General features: G+C 34.5%; 1 protein-coding gene across 1 annotated transcript; it reads left to right on the top strand.

Annotated features, from left to right (window-relative positions):
* Positions 1 to 1,098: 1,098 nt before the first annotated feature.
* On the top strand, positions 1,099 to 18,784 carry tmem110l (transmembrane protein 110, like). Its single transcript, XM_067427038.1, has 8 exons — positions 1,099 to 1,514; positions 11,055 to 11,103; positions 11,191 to 11,286; positions 11,376 to 11,497; positions 12,609 to 12,721; positions 14,979 to 15,062; positions 15,147 to 15,275; positions 17,322 to 18,784. Exons 1-8 carry the CDS (start codon positions 1,370 to 1,372, stop codon positions 17,421 to 17,423), a joined length of 840 nt encoding a protein of 279 aa, XP_067283139.1. The 5' UTR covers positions 1,099 to 1,369; the 3' UTR covers positions 17,424 to 18,784.
* The last annotated feature ends 879 nt before the right edge of the window (positions 18,785 to 19,663 follow it).

Here is a 19,663-nt window from a genome sequence, read left to right on the forward strand (position 1 = left end):
GTCACAATGTAATTATTCAAAAAAGAGAGTACAATTTCACACACAGCAAAGGACTATGAACGAAAGAATACATTTCAAAATAAAATAAATGAACTGAAATTAAAAATATGCCACACAATATAGCCTACACAAATGTCATAGTCGATGTTATTTATTGTAAACTTGTAGGATTTCCTATATTTATTTACTATGGGATAATTTTTCATAAGCAATAAACAAAATGTGGTTTGTAGTTGCTGATTAATGCACTTCATTGTCCTATAAAACAGTCTAATTTCTTTTAAGGGAAATCTTTTCATGTTATGTTGAACCATATGTTTATTTACATGCTTCAGTTGTACTCCTATGCTCATTTGTCATGTTGCATTACTTAAAGGTACGGATCAGTGAAGCTGAAACAACCAAGCAGTCCCACCCCATTACACTCCTTTTACTGTGTGTCACGGCTGAGAAGAGGCTTTAAAGAAAAGAAAAGAAAAAAGAAACAGTGAATTTATAAACCTCATATGCAGCAAATGTTTTATGAGAGGTTAGTTGGCATGGTAACCCCAGATAAACAACTGTATTTTCCAGTGTTTCGTGAATGGTTTACTCGTGAAGATGGATTTTATAAGGTTCAAGAGATCAGCAGATGTGTCACATAGATAGGCTAACATATACACTGGATTTGATGAAAACTCCCTATATAGAATATATTCCACCCCAAGGTCCAAAATTTTTCCATCAATAACTTCTATTTTTATCTATGGATTAATACAATAAGCACATATGATGAAACTTCCATAACAAGTTTACAAAACAATACAATGAAATAGGGAAGCCCTAAGGCTATTTTGCTCCTGTGAGCATTTCTGAGGGTCGCAGTAATTATCCCATAGTCACCTGATTTTTGAAGAAAGTATAGGCTATATATTTGAAGGTTTTATAAAAAATAACTTTTGATTTCAATGTACCCTTTATAATACAATTCTAAGAAATGATTAAGAATTCTAAAATAAAACTAACATGTCCTGTAATGCGCTTTCAAATCAGCACATGTGTTTCAAGGGACAAAGGGCTGCAGGCGATTTCAGCAGCAGCAGGAGGTGACGTCAGCAAGCTGCTTTCCCCCTTGTTGACTCAACAACAAGAAAGAAAAAAGGAAAGAAACTGACCTGAGAGAAATGCTTTATCTTATGCCCCATCGCTCAACTTCAATACGACTTCAACAACTCGAGCGGTGCGATCTGGGTTCATCAGTCTGCTGTGCGAATTTCTTTGTCTTCTGGCTGGTGAAGTTATATGGGAAACCTATTTAAGTCGAATTCCCGAGGATTCGTGTTCGCAAAGGATCATATGACTCTTCTTCTGGTTTTCAAACGTTGTAAACATGTTTTTTTTTATGAAGAGCAGCAGAAATATGAGTGGTTTTGTGGACCCGGAGTACCAGGGCTGTGTGGACGGATCTCTAATGGACGGATTCAGTGTTTTTATTCAGGGTCTGTTGGCTGTTCTGGCTTTCAGCACTTTAATGTGTAAGTTTTCTCCGCCTTTTAAACTAACCCGCGAATGCAACAATGTTTCTGTGTGATGGGAAGATATTGTTTTCATTCATGAATATGATGCGGCACGTGGCTTGTGGTTGGTTGTCTTGTTTACAGTTCTGTTGTAGATATTATTATGCGAATGGTAGGCTACAGTGTATGGCAAGCCGTTTGGACTTTTATTAATTTACTAAATAAAAATAGATAGGCTATATGAATTCTTGATATCAACAGTTCAGTTAGTTACTTGTTAAAATGCTAATTCATGATATCAATAATTGAATTTGAATGGCCCCCTATATGGTGACATTTAACTACTGAAAATACAAACTGATATCAAGAATTAGCGTTTTAACTACTGACAATTAAACTGTTGATATCGAGTATTAGCATGTTAGTTATGGAAATTGAATAGTTCATATCAAGATAAATCCTGTGTGTGAATGAATAAAATTCAAACCTGGTTGCCATAACACTGATGCGTAAAGGTATACTTATAGGGCTTTCAGACCATTTGTAGCCTACTACTGTGTTGTGTAAATTGTAAAATAAACGATTTAATTAGGCACTTGATATGACCCTTAAAAAACAGCTAACGTTAAACAATAATAAAAAAAAAATTACAGGCCAGAGAAAGTGCTTTAGTTACTCTTCCTTGTAATCTTTTGATCCATTTACCCTTCTCATTGTTTGCTAATTCAAAGTGTGAAGTCTTTAATCCTCGAACAATAAAGAAATCATGGCTTTTAATCAATAGATTAAAACCCACATAAACAAAACATTCATGGGATATACACACCAATCTAACATAAACTTGGGGTGTATGAAATGTATTTTGTTTCATGTAGCTTATTTTTATATTTCAGTCTCTATCTCATACCTAATAATTTTTATTTTTAAATGAGGAACATGACATTTATACATGACATTTAAATTTAACCTGCTGGTAGACTACTATTTACAGTCAACAAATACTAATACAAATACTATTATATTTGCATAATGCATATATTAATACATTTTAAAATGTTGATTTAAGACCTGGAAAAGTCTGGAAAATAGGCCTACTATCTATTATTCACAAACCATTGGAAAAGTAATGGATATTATCTAAATTGTGGGTACTTTGGGATGCAATATTTCATAACATTTAGTTTTATTGCATTAGATTAGTGGGCTAATCTTATATCCCCAACTTTGTCACTCAAAGTAAACATGAATTATACCTCTTTTTATTTCTTTAATGTAGTATATTTCTTCACTCAAAAAAATGAACTTGCACTGTTGTTAGTTGCACTCAAATCATACTTGTCATCATTTCTTAAAAAAAGTAATCTAACTAAATTAACTTAAGTTTACTGAGTTGTTTTACTAGAAATGAGTATTGTCAGCTTAATAAGTGTTTGTTTAGTGAACTTAACATTGTTGAGTGAAACAAACAAACTGGCCAGTGGATCTGTAGTTCCCAGCATGCTTTGCAAAGGGACTGCATTAAGAGACTACGTTTAGGGATTAAAGTGTTATTTTATGTGTTTTTCAGTAAAAGGAAAGATGTTTTTAGTGTATGTTAGTGTTATGTTGGACATTTAGAGGAGTTTCTGAAATTATGGTTGCCATTATGCAGAAGAGTGGTAGCTGTGTTTAGGCTGTGGGCACTCATTTAAACACATTTATTGAATGGACATCCTGCCCTCAATTAAGTTATTTTTTGAATTGTGTTTTTTAACATTCACTTGTAGAAGTAGTTAATCTAATAAGGTAAATTAAATTGGTAAATGTGTTCACCTAACAGAATAAACTTTAATAAATGTAACATCACTTTATTAAGTAAACTACATAAATATAATGTAACAGTGACAAATTCAAATGGTTTGTATTACTTAAAGAAATGTTGTTAGCTTTACTTGACATTTTTTTTGTTAAAAATTACTCAATATAGTTGTGCGGAACCCCTTGATGCTGCTTTTTTTAAGTAAATTCAACAAAATATGTTTTTGAATGTCAGTGCAACAGGACATTCGATTAGAAAAATATGTAGAAATTAGTTAATTTTATCAACTGGGAATTGATTGGATCATGAACAAAGAAGAGTTTGTGTAAGCCACACCTAAATTACTGTTTGATTATTTATTGACATTATAGTTAAGAGACATCAGAAGAAAAGGATGCTAAGATTAAGTTGCTACACTGTAAAAAAGTCACAGCCCAAAATTTTAAGTACACTCGAATTTGAGAGATGTTTGTTATTTCAACTTAGATTATGTTAATCTGCCTTTAAAAAATGATCTGCATCTTGTATAACTTATAAAAAAGCTAATATTTCTTACCTTATTTTGGTGAGTTAAAACAATGTAAAAACACATATTGTCAGTACTTTTTTAACATACAACTTTTTACAGTGTAAAGATTACAACAACATTCATAAGACCAGAAATGTGAATTAAAGGGATAGTTCACCCCAAAATAAAATGTATCTTACTTACTATCTTACTATGTATTTACCCTGAAGTTGTTCCAAACCTATATGCATTTCTTTGTTCTGTCACAAAAGAAGATATTTTGAAGAATGTTGGTAACTAAACAGTTGATGGTCCCCATTGACTTCCATAGTATTTTTTATTGCTTTGGAAGTCAATGGGGTCCATCAACTGTTTAGTTACCAACATTCTTCAAAATATCTTATTTTGTGTTCACCAGAACAAAGAAATTCATACAGGGTTGAGTGTGGGTGAGTAAATGACAGAAATTTCATTTTTGGGTTAACTGTCCATTTAAAGGTGTGTTCACATTAGATCAATTTTGTCGTCAGAAAAAAAGATCAGATGTTGACAATAGTTTATCAATACAAATCACAGCTCACACAGATGACACTTTCAAACCAAGCAGCTTTCAATTGGTCAGCTTGAATGTGTTGCGAAATCTGTGGAGGGATACACATGCACACACAAATCTGTTATTTTGTGAAGTAAAATCTTTATTCAAAGATAAGATTTCTTGGCTGTGTGATAGCACATGATAACAGCATTCACTCCTGTAGCTCATGTGATGCTCTGACCCCAAACTTTTTCCGTTTCCAGCTGGAGGGTCCGAGTCACGTGACCTGCCTAACAAGTTTGAACCCTAAGGTTCAGAGTTGTTTCTTTTATGTCATGTCATGTGCTTATTCCATCCAAAGATACAGTATAGTGTTTTCTTGGTTAATATTTGGTAATTGTTACCTAATACTTAAAATTCAAGCTGCTACTAATCATGTGGTGGTTGTAGAGTAAGCAAAGCCTTTTTGCCATTAATGTTATTTACTAAGGTGCTAATCTGTGGTGGTGCTGTAAGATGTGATAAAACCTTAAAGGGTTAGTTCGCACAAAAATGATTATTCTGTCATTTACTAACCCTCATGTGAGAAATGCCAGATTTCAGTAATTAAATCCCCCAAACAGAGCTTTTCTGTGGAAAAAAAGCCTGTATACTATATCTGGTGTTTTGCCTAAACATGTCCAATCTGGCAACCATATGCATGCAAGCTCTCTCTCGCGTGCGGGTGATCTGAAACCCCAATAAACAAGTAAGCTGCATTTCAGCAATCTCCATTTGAGATGTTCTGCTTAAAGTGTGTCATTCAGTCTACATTTTAGACTCGTCTTTTTTTTTGTCAACGAAATTGCATGTTTATATAACGTTAGTCACAATGTAGACTACGCAGTGACTGTGATGTACTCTGAACAAGCATGCGAAAACATCATAGGCCTACTTCAGCTCTCAAAAATATAAATATATAACGTATATTTTTACAAAATGAATAGCCTTGTCAAATGACTATCGTTTTAACTTATATGATGGAAAAGGTGACGTTTGCTAGAAGGATCGAGTGAACGATGTGTTAGCAACGTATCTACGTTTGTTTTTTGTAATACAAAATAATATTAACCTTTGTCATTAGACACACTATTTAGTTGTATGGTACTTGGAGTTTCCTGTTGTTACTGTACTAGCATCTTGCGTCATCAATGCGGTCTCTCTAAGAAACTTTCAATTTAATCAGAAATTGTTTAAACAGTCAGTAAGTGGATAAATCACTACTTACTGCTTGCAGGAATACAGTTGCCCTTTTCTTCAGTTTAAGACGCTGAGCGAAGCTTGCTTGAAATGGGCCGAACAAACCAACGATTTTGAAATAAATTGTTGTGGTATCCGATTAGAATAAACCTCAACCATGACTGTTGACATAAAGTCCTCACTTCTCCTGCACAGCCTAAACATGACGTGTGTCATGAGAGCCGTTTTTGCTATCCTCAAGTCAAGTGTCGTGTTTACCTGCAGTATCTTAGAAGAAAAGGTTCTATATAGAACCTCAAAAGGTTCTATCGGTGCCACGTAGTTGGAACCCCTAAAAAGTTCACTGCAAAAAATGCTTTTCTCACTTAGTATTTTCTTGTTTCTAGTCAAAACATCTAAACATTCTTAAAACAAGATTTATTTACTAGACAAGCAAAAGTAATTGTCTTATTTTGGGAAAAAATAACTCAAAATTAAGAATTTTTGCTAAGATAAGAAATGCATTTTTTTGCAGTGTTCTATATAGAACCCTTTCTAAGTGCCAAAAGGGTTATTTTTTGTCATTATCAAACCCTTTTAGCATTAAAGGGGTTTTGGAGTATACTCAACTATACTTCTATATATAACCTTTTAAGGGTTCCAAATACGTAGAGCCGATAGAACCTTTTCTTCTAAGAGTGTACCAATGATTCGGCTCCGTCAGTTCTGCCTGACAATGAACATGTTTGGACAGATGCAAATGTTGGGAGCGTGCATATAAATGATCCCCAACGCTTGCGTCACGGTTGGGTTTATGTTGAGAAGCATTTTTTTTTCTGTGGTGTTTTTGATTCACAAGATTTACATAAGAAGTAGGAGGCAATGATGTTTGAGACTCACAGCATGTGATGTCCATGTATTGAACTCTTATTATTTCACTAAGGCAAGGTTAATTCAATTTTTCATTCTAGGGCACCTTTACAATTTTCTGAAGAGAATTAATCACCTTATATGATGAACATGAACCGATTAAATTTAGTGTTTTATTCATGTAAAAATTCATCAACACACATCAGTTGTGTTAAACAGAAAGCTCAAGCATGTTCGCTTGATGTGCAAAAACCAATGAGGTTCATTCTCGTGTTGCGTTTAAGTTTGTTCTTGCAGGTCAAACAGGTTTGGTTGAGCTTCTGTTTATGTTCGCTGATCAATGTTTATGTGTGCATAAATAAAAGCCTAAATTCAGTGTTCATCACATAAAGCGACGTGTCTAATCAGACATTTTGGACTGTATGCTGAATTAATATGGATTAGTATTACGATCTCTTTGTAAACTTTCCGATGCGTCAAAGTGGTAGTTGTATAGCTGTCAATGGAGGAACAGAAAGGTCTCAGATTGCAACAAAACTAAATCTTCGTTAGTGTTTCAAAGATGAACGAAAGTCTTAAGAGTTTGGAACGACATGATGGTAAAGAATTAATGACAGGATTTCATTTTTGGATGAACAATCCCTTTAAACTTTAGCGTGTAACTTGTCCCGCATTTGTAGTATAGACAACGGAGCTTTTTGAATAGAAGTGTGTTTTTTACGTAAATGGTCAGACTTTGTGATTTGTACTTGCTGGATGATATAAAAGGGGAAATTTAGAGTGTTTTCAGAGACCAAAATATCATAGCGATGTACTCTTTCTATTTAGACCACCTAGCAACATACTAAATTCTATAGTGGTGGTGAGTTTGGCATCATCACTCTTATTTTTGTCAGAGGATGTAAACATTAAAGTTTTCTAATTCTTCCTTCCCAGAAGGTGTTTTTTGGTCATGCACTGAATAACCCCAAAACCTGGTAAAACCTCTGGCCTTTCTAGAGTTACACATTAATCTGTGTTGTTCCTGTTGATCATTAAACTTTTTGCTGTGTACAGAGATAAATACCATAATCATTAGTTATTATCAGAGGGCTGGTTTTTATTTATTTATTGACTACAGAAGTTTGGTTTTACTTGCATTTTCAGGAAAGCCATTTACAGAAACAGAAGGGAGAATTTGTGACATTTGTGCTTTGTAAACCCTTTGGCCTCTGTTTATGCTTGTGTTTTTACTGTATGCACTTCCTCTTTGTTATTCTGGGCACTTCCTGGCTTCTTTTTGGCTGCTTATCTTTGCTGACGTCATCACTGTTGGTTTCCTCAGACATTCAATAATCATCCTGCTTCTGTTTGGCTGTTGATTACAGAATAACTGTTTGCATATTTGAAAAACATCCCTCAGATATGTCGCTCAGCTTCGGTTGTGTAGGTTTGTGAGCTGTTTCGAGACAGAGTTTGTGTTAAAGGGTTAGTTCACCCAAAAATGAAAATTAGCCCATAATTTACTCACGCTCAAGTCATCCTAGGTGTATATGACATTCTTCTTTCAGACGAATACAATCAGAGTTATATTAAAAAAGTCCTGGCTAATCCAAGCTTTATAATAGCAGGGGTTTTTGAAGTCCATAAAAATGGATCTGTCCGTCAAATAACGTGCTCCACACGGCTCTAGGAGGTTAATAAATGCCTTCTGAAGCAAATTGTTGCGTTTGTGTAAGAAAAATGTCCGTATTTAAAACGTTTTAAATTAAAGTTCCGGCCGATCGCCTTTCATGGAAAAGTGTTGAAAGTGCCTTCTCGGAGTTCAAGATGCGTACGCGACGTCTGACGAGCGTAAATGGTAGCGTAAGCCTTTGAACTGCAGAGTCACTTTCAACACTTTTCCCATAAACTGAATACAGAAGGGGATCGGCCGAAACTTCACTTTATAAAGTTTTAAATATGGATATTTTTCTTACACAAACCCATCAATTCAATTTTCAAAGGCATTTATTAACCTCCTGGAGCTGTGTGGAGCACATTATTTGACAGACAGATGCATTTTTATGGACTTCAAAAACAGAGCAACAATCCCTGTCATTATAAAGCTTGCATTAGCCAGGTCTTTTTTAAATATAACTCAACTTTTATTCGTCTGAAAGAAGAATGTCATATAGACCTAGGATGACTTGGGGGTGAGTAAATCATAGGCTATTTTTCATTTTTGGGTGAACTATCCCTTTAAACACAATTATCCTCTGCCTTGAAAGCACTTTATTTACATTAGGTATAATGCCATTTAATTCCTAATTTTGTTTCTGTTCAGTTCAATTTCTTTGATTCAGTGTTAGTATAATATGAATGGAAGATGAACCCTGCAGAAATTAAAAATAAATAAATGAATAAGTAAATAAATTAGTGAATAAATAAATAAATATACACGTGCAAATGAATAAACATATAAACAGATACATAAATGTGATAATGGGAAATAAAATAAAAAAAACAGAATAAACAACTTGATAAAATGATTCATTTTTAATCAAATTAAATTTTGTATTTTCTCTCTCTTAATTAATTATTTTCTGCTTTTATAAAACAAGTTTTTAACTTTTATTTATTTAATTAATTGTATTATTTATTTTTTTACATTTATTGATTGATCGATTGATTCATTTGTTTTAACTTTTCCATGTGCAACATGGAAATGAGGAGGGCGGTCCTTGTGTAGCTTGAGCGCATCATTGGTTGAGAGCTCAAGCACAGAATCGTCAGACCATCTGATCTAATGGGTCCTGCACACTGCGCACATTTTTTTAATTATTATTATTTTTTTCTTTCTTCAAAATCCTTTGCGAATGTCCCTTGTCAGACTGTACGAACATGATCCCCAATGTAAGCCATGTCACACTGTAAGATCTCAGTTGACATTAATGTCTGACTGCACGATAGTGAAGGCGTGCTAAAAACGGACGCGCACAAGAAAACTCGTCCTGAGTTTTATATCATCAATGAATGACGCGTTCGGTGACAGTGAGCTGCATTACACGCGGGACTGAAATGCTGGCTAAAGAAATCTCTAGCTCTCGTTTTGGTCATAGTTTGTCTTGAAAAACTGAGATATTTGACTGTCGTCGTAGAAGTCACACTGCAGGATTGTGTGCCAAATCTTCTGACACTGCCAGAATTTCGTCTGAGGTAAAATTTGATCGCAGCGCTCATTAATCGGCTGCTGGTGAACATGTCAAACTAACGACCAAGGACGTCAGATTTTAGCCTAGGATCAGAGGAATCTTTTAGGATTTGCTAAATTTGTCTCAGAAGGCCAAATCGTGGCCAAAATCGCACGGTGTGCACACGGCTTTAGGCTCTGCTTCAACTGTGCAATAACCTCATGAGGGGCGACCAGAATTTCTGACACGCCTGAAATTCATCCCACCATCTGATTCCTGATTGAGAGAGGGTTGTCGCCACTCGTTTCCCATGAACACATCACAACAAACGACGCACGATAAACCTGAAAATTGGCGCGACCCAAAAAAGAGTCGCACGAATCAGAATCCGGCTCGAAATCGGACGAAAATCGCTCAGTGTATGCCCAACTTAAGGGATAGAGGAGAGTTGTCAGTAAATGACGGCCGGATAGTTCTTCCACAGACACCAACCACTTATCATTGTTTCCAGCAGTTTGACCCATTGAGAGATTCATTTCAATGGTAGTGTCATCTGACTCGCACAGATTTTGAACTCGACAGGTTGCAACAGCTCTTGCATGTGTATAGCCTACTTTGGCGGATGTTTCACAAACAGCTAAAGTTAGAGAGTTGCACTACTTAGCGAATGAAGTTGAAAACAATGCATCAGATTACTGTTGTTAAAATTAGATGTGCTTATCAATGTTTTAGGAGGGTTATATTCCGATATGAACGTGGAAGTAGAAGTACAGACTGAAATGTTACCACAATAATAAAAAATAATAAAAACTAGGCCTACATAAAAACTATTCTAATAGAAAATATATTGTAAATTGTAATGTTTCACAATACTGTTTTACTGCAGCTTTTATCAAATAAATGATCATGATGATAAAATAAACATGAAAAATATTACAAACCGCAAACACAATCACAGATGATTCAATGATATTCACTCTTTTATTACTGTATCTGACTTTAATATATTAAAGGGTTAGTTCACCCAAAAATGAAATTGATGTCATTAATGACCCACCCTAATGTCGTTCAGAACACAGTTTAAGATATGTTATGTTTAGTCCGAGAGCGTATCCAAGTGTATGCACACTATACTGTCCATGTCCAGAAAGGGAATCAAAACATCATCAAAATAGTCAATATGTGACATCAGTGGGTTAATTAGAATCTCCTGAAGCATCGAAAATACATTTTGTTTCAAAAATCACAAATACTACGACTTTATTCAGCATTGTCTTCTCTTCCCTGTTTGTATTCAATCCTCAAATGAAGATTCAAACGGTTATGAATCAGTGAACGAAATTTCATTTTTGGGTGAAGTAACCCCTTAAGTTATTATACTATATTAAATCAATTGTCACCATATTTAGAGTGAAACACACAGATGTTTATAACATAAGCATTATTCGAGCTGACATTGATATCTTTGTCTTTACAGTGAAGAGGTTTCGTGAACCAGTTGGAATTAGAAGACCATGGAGGATCTGGTGATTAATAATAAACATTAGTAAAGAAATATGATATAATGTAATCGCAAAAAACAGAGCGAACTCAATCTTTCATTTTGCCTTCAGGATCTTTGATACATCTAAGCAAGCCATTGGTGCTCTTTTCATGCATTTTGCCAACATATTCCTCTCCACACTCACCAATGAGGATCCCTGCTCTCTGTGAGTCAGTTATTACTTGTTTGTTATTACTTTATTGCTTCAGCCTGAACTTACACTAACCGATATATGACACTTTTCTGTTTTTACAGTTATCTATTGAACTTCCTGTTGGATGCCACATTGGGAATGCTGGTGATCTGGGTGGGGGTGAAGGTTGTTTCCAAGATAGTGGAACATAAACACCTAACACTGCTAATGTTTGGAGAATATGGTGAGCTACATTAATGGAAGCTAGTCCTACACTTTAAAAAATAAAGTCATTTATTGGTATCTATGGTTCCATAAAGAACCTTTAACATCTGTGGAACCTTTCGAGTGCACGAGTGTCTTTATTGTGGACCAAGGTTTTCAAAATGTCCTTCACACTAGAAAAATGGTTCTTTGAAGAACTAAGTTCAAAACCAAAGATGGTTCTTCTTCATTTGAAACCTTTTTTGTGTGTGTTGTGGTTGAACATTTGGGGAAAAGGGGTCTGTTTAAAGTCTGAGACTGCTATAATGACCAGAAAACATCAACCAAATATTTAAAACAAAAAAGAAACGAATGCATCCGCTTGTTTCAGGCGCATATCACCACCAGAGGGCGCTGTATGACATTTTTTTCATTGTTTGGGTAATTTCCATACACTTGTTTTTTTCCCCTCTGGGATTTCCTTGGTAAAAAAAAAACACCATAGAAAAAGCAAATTACACACACATTCACACAAAGCAGATGGAATACGTCCACTTTTTCACATGATTTTGGCCAAACAATTGTTCATGACTGCTTTTCTGTTTAGGTCAGCTTTTGAATCCCTGTTTTGAAACTTTGTCATTTTATATTAACCAGAAGTTTTGGAAGCTGACCACATAAAGGGCTTACATGCTAAAATAAAAAATACTTTAATAAAAACACCAACGTTGTTTTTCCATATATTCATTAATGTTAAATAAAACAATTTATTTTTAAATATGAAAGAACAGGAGTTCTTTATAAATAGTTTCGATAAAAGCATCAATATATTTCTCAATTTATCTTTCAATTAAGAATAATCATGATATGTCAATATAGTATTAAAATAATAATTACTATTTATATTAATTGTTCATATTTAAATTGTGATATCCTACATTAATGTTTTTTTGTTTTTTTTTACATATATAAATGTTTTCTCATATATAAAAAAAAAAAATTCTTGATATTTTTCTTGTATTGATGTCTTTAATGTGCTTTTTCTATCAATGACTTTGCAACTACATAGCAATGGTGTCAATTTTTGCGACGACACGTTTTCTAAACTGCTTAAATAAATCCTAATTGTTTTGTCTCTTTCTTTGTTTTAGGCGATCCTCCTCGGGTAGCGGCCTGGTTGGCTCAGTGCTCAGTGTATTTATTCATCATTGCTCTGGAGAAAAGTGTGGTCACTCTGGTGCTGCTTGTTCCCGGGTGGACCAATGTAAGATAAACATTCACACACTAAAACGTTTCTGTTATTGTTACACAGACTCACCCCATGGGTATCATTTCCCGTTATAATATTTGGTAATACCCGCCATAGTAATCTATCTATCTATCTATCTATCTATCTATCTATCTATCTATCTATCTATCTATCTATCTATCTATCTATCTATCTATCTATCTATCTATCTATCTATCTATCTATCTATCTATCTATCTCTGTCTCTGTCTCTGTCTCTCTTTCTCTCTCTCTCTCTCTATCTATCTATCTATCTATCTATCTATCTATATATATATATATATATATATATATATATATATATATATATATATATATTAGGGCCAGGACTGTAAAGCGTTAATTAATTACGCAAAAAAATTAATAACATAATTTTAACCACACTTATTTTTGCACCGCGGAACGTCTTTCAATGAATGAGTTTCGATGGACCGATTATACTGGAACACCAACTAGCGCTCTCTCCGGAGTCACGACAACAACAAACCATAGTGAACATGAACGAAGAAGCTGATGAGACCACCTTGCTTGGCCCCGTGGATGGGAAATTTTGTTTTAAAAAACGAAAGGATATAAGCGTCGTCAAGAGCATGGTTGTGAGCAAGCTATACAACAAGGAATTTGCGTATCAGCGCAGCACATCGAGCCTCAAATATCACAAATATGCTTTTGCTACACTTAATGGCAAACATTGCACTGGTCTGCTGGACTGAAATAAATAAACAATATTTTGTTGATTAAGCTTATGTATTCAGTCATTATTTAATGGTATACTAAAAATCCATGTGAAAAATTACTTATCATATATATATAACAATTTAAATTAACTCCAGTCTTCAGTAGGGATGGGTATCGTTAAGGTTTTAACGGTATTACTACTCTTACCGATACTGCTTATCGGTCCGGTACTTTAACGGTATTCTTATCGGTACTTTTATATATATATATATATATATATATATATATATACACACACACACACACACACACACACACACACACACACACACACACACACACACACACACACACACACACACAATTAACAAAAATACACAGCCTACACATGCAGTGCTTTCATTTCAGGAAGAATTCTACTAATCAAATGTAAAATAACACTGTTCATCATAAATAGCCAAATTAATGCTTATTAAAGCTAAAGTTATTCATGCAAGAGCTGTGAGTGATTTTCTCTCTTTGCATTTGGTTGTTTAATTCGCAGTAATTCGTCAGCATGTTTATTTACACTGCTGCCTCTTTAAGACAGATGTGCAGATCTATAGGCGACTGATAATAGGCAGATGGACTATATTTTCTCTTGACTATATCCATAATAACTACGTCCATTTTAGACACAAACTGTGTTGTGTTTAAGAGACTCTCCAAGCCGGTCATTTTGACATAGATGTTTGAGTACATTTGATCGTTTAGACGCGAGTGTGAAACCGAAAGTGTAATTTGCTCGTCTCGTTGCGGGCTGTTTCAGAGCGCGCGCGTCGACTTGGGAACAATCTCTTGCGCACATTTTTGTGCATTTAATCGCTCTTTTTATTAAACGCATCCCACAATTTACCAACAGTGGCTAGACTGTATTTTACAACAATCACTGATCGTGCGGATTCTGTCATCACGTTTGTGTTTTATGGCGAAATGACAGCGTAGGCTACTGCTGCAAAGGGAATTAAGTTGCGCTAGATATAAATATTTATTATAATCTTTGGAAGACAAAATCTAAAATAAAAGCTGACTATCACAGATCTAAAGTGTAACCAGGCTATGTTTGTATGTTTGGTTCTGTCCTCGGCTGTCGTTTGCGGAGCTCTCTCTCTCTCTCTCTCTCTCTCTCTCTCTCTCTCTCTCTCTCTCTCTCTCTCTCTCTCTCTCTCTCTCTCTCTCGTCACGTGTATTTTCAAAAGTACCGACAGCAGAACCGATAACGTCCGAGCTTATCGATACAACGGTCTTTAAAAATTCAGCCCCGGGGCCCGTTTAATACCGGTTTTCGGTACCCATCCCTAGTCTTCAGTGTGTTTGTTTACAGTATTTATTTATTCATTATGTTTTCAATAAATGCTTAACGCATACAATTTCTCACTGTAGAGTGTCTAAACATTCTAGTAACATTTGTATACAGATTTCATACTGTTATTATTATTAATATTATTATTATTATTACATATTAGAATGATATGCATATTTTTAAGTGCTGACTACTCGTCTCTGTGTGTTGTAGCTGGAGGAGGTGGTGTTGGACTACATCCCAAACCCACAGCTGGAGTTAGCCATCGTCATGCTGATCGTGCCTTTCATTGTGAATGTGAGTCATTCAAGAATAATGCATGACATCCATCCATCCATCCATCCATCATGCAACTAATTTATGCAAATGTTTGTGTTTCAGTCTATAATGTTTTGGGTTGTGGACAGTTTAACAATGCGGAAATATAAGAAGATGACATCTCTGGAAGGCTCACATGACTGTCCAAAGCAAGTAGAGGTGTTGCCAAATGAAAGCAATGATGAAGCTGAGGTGAGAATATTCATATGGCATCTCAATAAATGATCATTTGAAAAAAAAACAAGGTGTTTCATTCACTAATAACTGCATGGATAATTCGTATTTACACGCACAGGAGAACGCTCACAATAGTTTGCTGTAAAAAAAGGTCCATTTAAATGTATTGAAATTAATGTTATTGAAATGTTATATATTATGACAGATTCAACCTGGATACTGTACATTACATTACACCAGTGAAAGTTGTTTTTAATGGTAAGACTAAGATCAGGTATTGATAGTTATTTCAGGTAACAAATGCATATTGTCATGTTTTACTCATAGATCACCTCTTGCAGGGTGTAACAATGTTTGTTCATAAGGGAAGGAGGACGCAGGAAATGGTCAATGCTTTAACTGCTTTAATACTTTAATCATAAAATAAACAAGCAACAAAATGAAAGTTTGTCACGGAAAACTGCCACTCAAACTAAAACAAAACACAGCATAAAGTGCGCCCAGGTGACGCTCTTTAGCACTCGCGCCATTCTGTTCCCGCGACTTTCGGCCCCGTTCTACTTTCCACTCAGGGTTTGAACCACATAACCTTTTTTTTAACCAGCACCATTTTTTAATCACTAGTTTACGCCATCATAAACATATTTTGAAGATGCTATTTGTAAAGGTAATGTGTGTAATTTTTTCCCTGTGGCAACAAAGAGAATTGCAGAAGCTTTCATAATAACATCACTCATGTGCAAAACACAGGATTTTTAATGTTGGGTTTAGCAATCAATATGGAGAGCCAGGAAAAAATGAGTCAATAACAATTCCTTATGACCTTGTTCCCCATAGCTGTCCCTCTGGACATTTCATCCAAGTTTAGTTAAATTCAGTGGTTCTCAGCTCGTTTGTTTCAGGTCTGTTTTGAGTTACACTAAGCTAAATGTGAATAATAAAACGCAACCATCTATATCCAGTCCAGTCAAACTTTTATGGTATTTTTATGCAAATTCATCATCGATTTTGGTAAAAGAAATAAAAAAAACCCTATCCAACTTTGATAAATGATGATGAATTTAGAAAATGCCCTTTATCCTTAAAAATCATTTAAAAAAAATACACAAACCTATAAAGGAAACATGACACAATCTACATTAAATATAGATTGAATTTAAATGTAAAAAATATGTATTTTTTGGTCATACCAAAATGTGTTTTCTGCAGTGAAATGTTTGCTGTAACGATCATGAAACCATCAAAATTCAACATTAATCCAATACAGCCATGTTAGGATAATAATTTAGCATATTGCAATTTATGCTAATATTAGTAAATCAAAATGTTTGATTTTACAGATATTTTTGTTTTTGCAAAACCATCTGAGAACCAGTGAACATTTGTTTTTATTATTATTAGTTTGGCTTTATTCTTGCATATAATTTAAAAGGAAGCCGCTCAGCTGAAATGAATGTTTTGTTTCTGGGGTTGTAGAAGAATAGTTTGATTGTGTGTTTGTGTATTGTATTCTTCTTCTTGAATGGTGGGATTGTGCTATATGAATGTAATTACAGATTTATTTTGTATTATTTTCGTCATTTGACCCAAGACCTTTCCAAATGCCACTGATATCTAGGGTCAAATTATCTCCATTTGTTGGGCAATGTGGGGTCTTTCCCATTCTTTTACTTTGTTTTTCTCCTCTCATCTTTAATGTTTTTCTCATCTCGCTTTCCTTCACTCCTTCAGTTCTGGTGGGGTGCCAGCTGTTCACAAATCATCCATTTGTTCAGCGATCGCATTGACATTTGGAACATGTTTCCATAAGCTCATGCTATGGAGAATGAATCCAAATATGTGGAAAGTGTGTTTGATGAGTGACCATATGAACGAGAATTATATAAAACTGTCAATCTTCCTCTGTATTTGTCCATCTGCGCAATCTTACGGTTTCATAGTCAGTAGATTTTTGCTATAACTATGAAGTGATCCAACTCACATGAATGGGAAAACAATCATGTGTAAGATCTGGCCCAGGCTGTTCACTTGAACTCAAACTGTGTTTATATGTTTGTGTAGGTGCTGCTTAAGGAAGATGAAGATGACGTTACAGTTTGTTCTGAAGAGGAAGAAAACAACTCAACAGAAGAGGCATTGATACGAGTTTATATGGAAGTTTAAAATAGACAAAAGTATACCTATCTATAGTTCTTATACCCTACATCTCCGTTTCTAAAACTAAAGAGCTGCTTTGGTGTTTACTAGCTACCTTCTAAGGCAGTTCTCTGATTGAAATAGAATCTCAAGTGACCGATTTAAAACCTTCCAAATAGGTTGAAACTCCACAGCACAAATAGAACTTTTTAGGTGAAGTACACTGGAGACTAGAATCAAATGATTCTAATAGAGTTTGATGTTAGCATGTTGCTAAGCTAGCAACACAACACACAATACTTGATACAAGACCGAGTATAAAAATCCACGGCACACAAAATGTTGAGTAAAATTCTACATTTTTAGTTTTATTGATAGGCTACTCTAATAAAATATGTCAACATTCCAGTTATCATTATTTAAGCTATTACAGGCACTCTCTCAACAAGAATGCTGTTCCAGTTCTATGCTAGTACATTCCATTTATCAATATGTATGCTAGTAAGTTCTGAAACATCATTCTTGTTAAGAGAGTGCCTTTAATAGCTTAAATAAAGCTTTTTTAATAAGAAGTACACTTAGAAAAGTATTACAATTGGTTCCAATAGAGCCTGACGTTAGCATGTTGCTAAGCTAGGGTGTAAGGGGCAATTTCAAACAAAGTCGAAGTCTTTGTTTCGGGTGCGTAGCTATGATGCCTATACTTCACCCAAATATGAAAATCCTGTCATTAATTACTCGCCCTCATGTCGTTCCAAACCTATAAGACTTTCGTTTATCTTCAAGGCTCAAATTAAGATCTTTTTTGATGAAATCTTAGAGCTTTTGGCCCTTCCGTTGACGGCTACGCAACTGAAAGAGATCATACAACTAATCCATATGAATTGAGTGGTTTAGTCCACGTTTAATAAAAGCTTAAATTAAATCTGTTCATCACATAAAGAAGTAATCTCTCCTCAGAAAATTAGGATTGATTTTACGATCTTTTTATGAACTTTTTAAAGCATCAAAGTGGTAGTTGTGTGGCTGTCAATGGATGTACAGAAATCTCTCAGATTTTATTAAAAAATATTTTAATTTGTATTCCGAAGATGAACGAAAGTCTTAATGGTTTGGAACAACATGAGAGTGAGTAATTCACTTTAATTTTCATTTTTTGGGTGAACTATCCCTTTAAACCAGCACATGCAGAATTTCCTTCTAACGTTATCCCCAATTGGTTATCTTTTATTGGTTATTCATATTTAAGCATTCTTGCTACATTTTCAGAGGGGAGCTTACTAGATTTGGAGCAGCTTGGAAACTTTATGTAAAAGTGCATTTTACTTGTAATTTTATAATTGTTATAGATGCAGCTCATATTAAATATGAGCTCATTTTAATCAAGATACATTTTAAAAGTACAAATATTTAATTTGTTTGTTAGACTATTAGAGTTAGTGAATCAAAAGTGGTCACCAATTTACTTGTTACAACATCTAAGTTATGCATTTAACCTAGTACCCATGTACATTTACTGTATAAAAATTTGAACCTACAATTGCTGGAGCAGTAGAAAGTTCATGTAATTTGTTAAATTGCATCAGTGTATTTAAAAAAAAAAAGTTATATATTTTCTAATGACATTTTAGGATGTTTGTATGCTCATGTATAAGCAGTATAAGATAATTAATAGCATTAAAGGGAAAAATTATCCTCCCTCCACGTACTTTAGAGTTCATACTTCTAATTAGAAGTAGAGAAACTGAGACAGATGAGAGAGGTCTAGTGTTTTTCCTGATTATAGACGTTCAGACTTTTCATTTGAAGTCTAAACAGCTCATGTCACTACCTGTGACGAACACCTCACTGTAAACACAATACAACCACTTTCCTGCGCTAGACACACTTGCTAAAATATTTCATAGCTGTAGACATCACGCATAAGAAAGTGTTGTGTAAAACCTTTTTGTACATATTAAGTGAAAGATCAGATGATCTTTGTGTTTCAACATGTAAAGTTTAAACAATGTACAGTATTCCTTTTTTTATAGTTGTGTTTTTGTATGTTTACGCATATGCAACATCATGCAATCGTTCTGATCAATTTCATATACGATGTAGAAAATAATAATGTACAGACTAATAACTGTAAAATTCAGCTGTTAAATTATATCGATATCTTCAAAATTGTATTAATGTCAATATGCACATGCGGCCTATTGGTAAATAAAACTACAGTTTGAGTGCTTACGTCTAAAGTTGTGAAATGCTAAAAAAAATAGTGC

Source organism: Pseudorasbora parva, chromosome 20 (genome assembly GCF_024679245.1).
Source record: "Pseudorasbora parva isolate DD20220531a chromosome 20, ASM2467924v1, whole genome shotgun sequence".
NCBI lineage: Eukaryota > Metazoa > Chordata > Actinopteri > Cypriniformes > Gobionidae > Pseudorasbora > Pseudorasbora parva.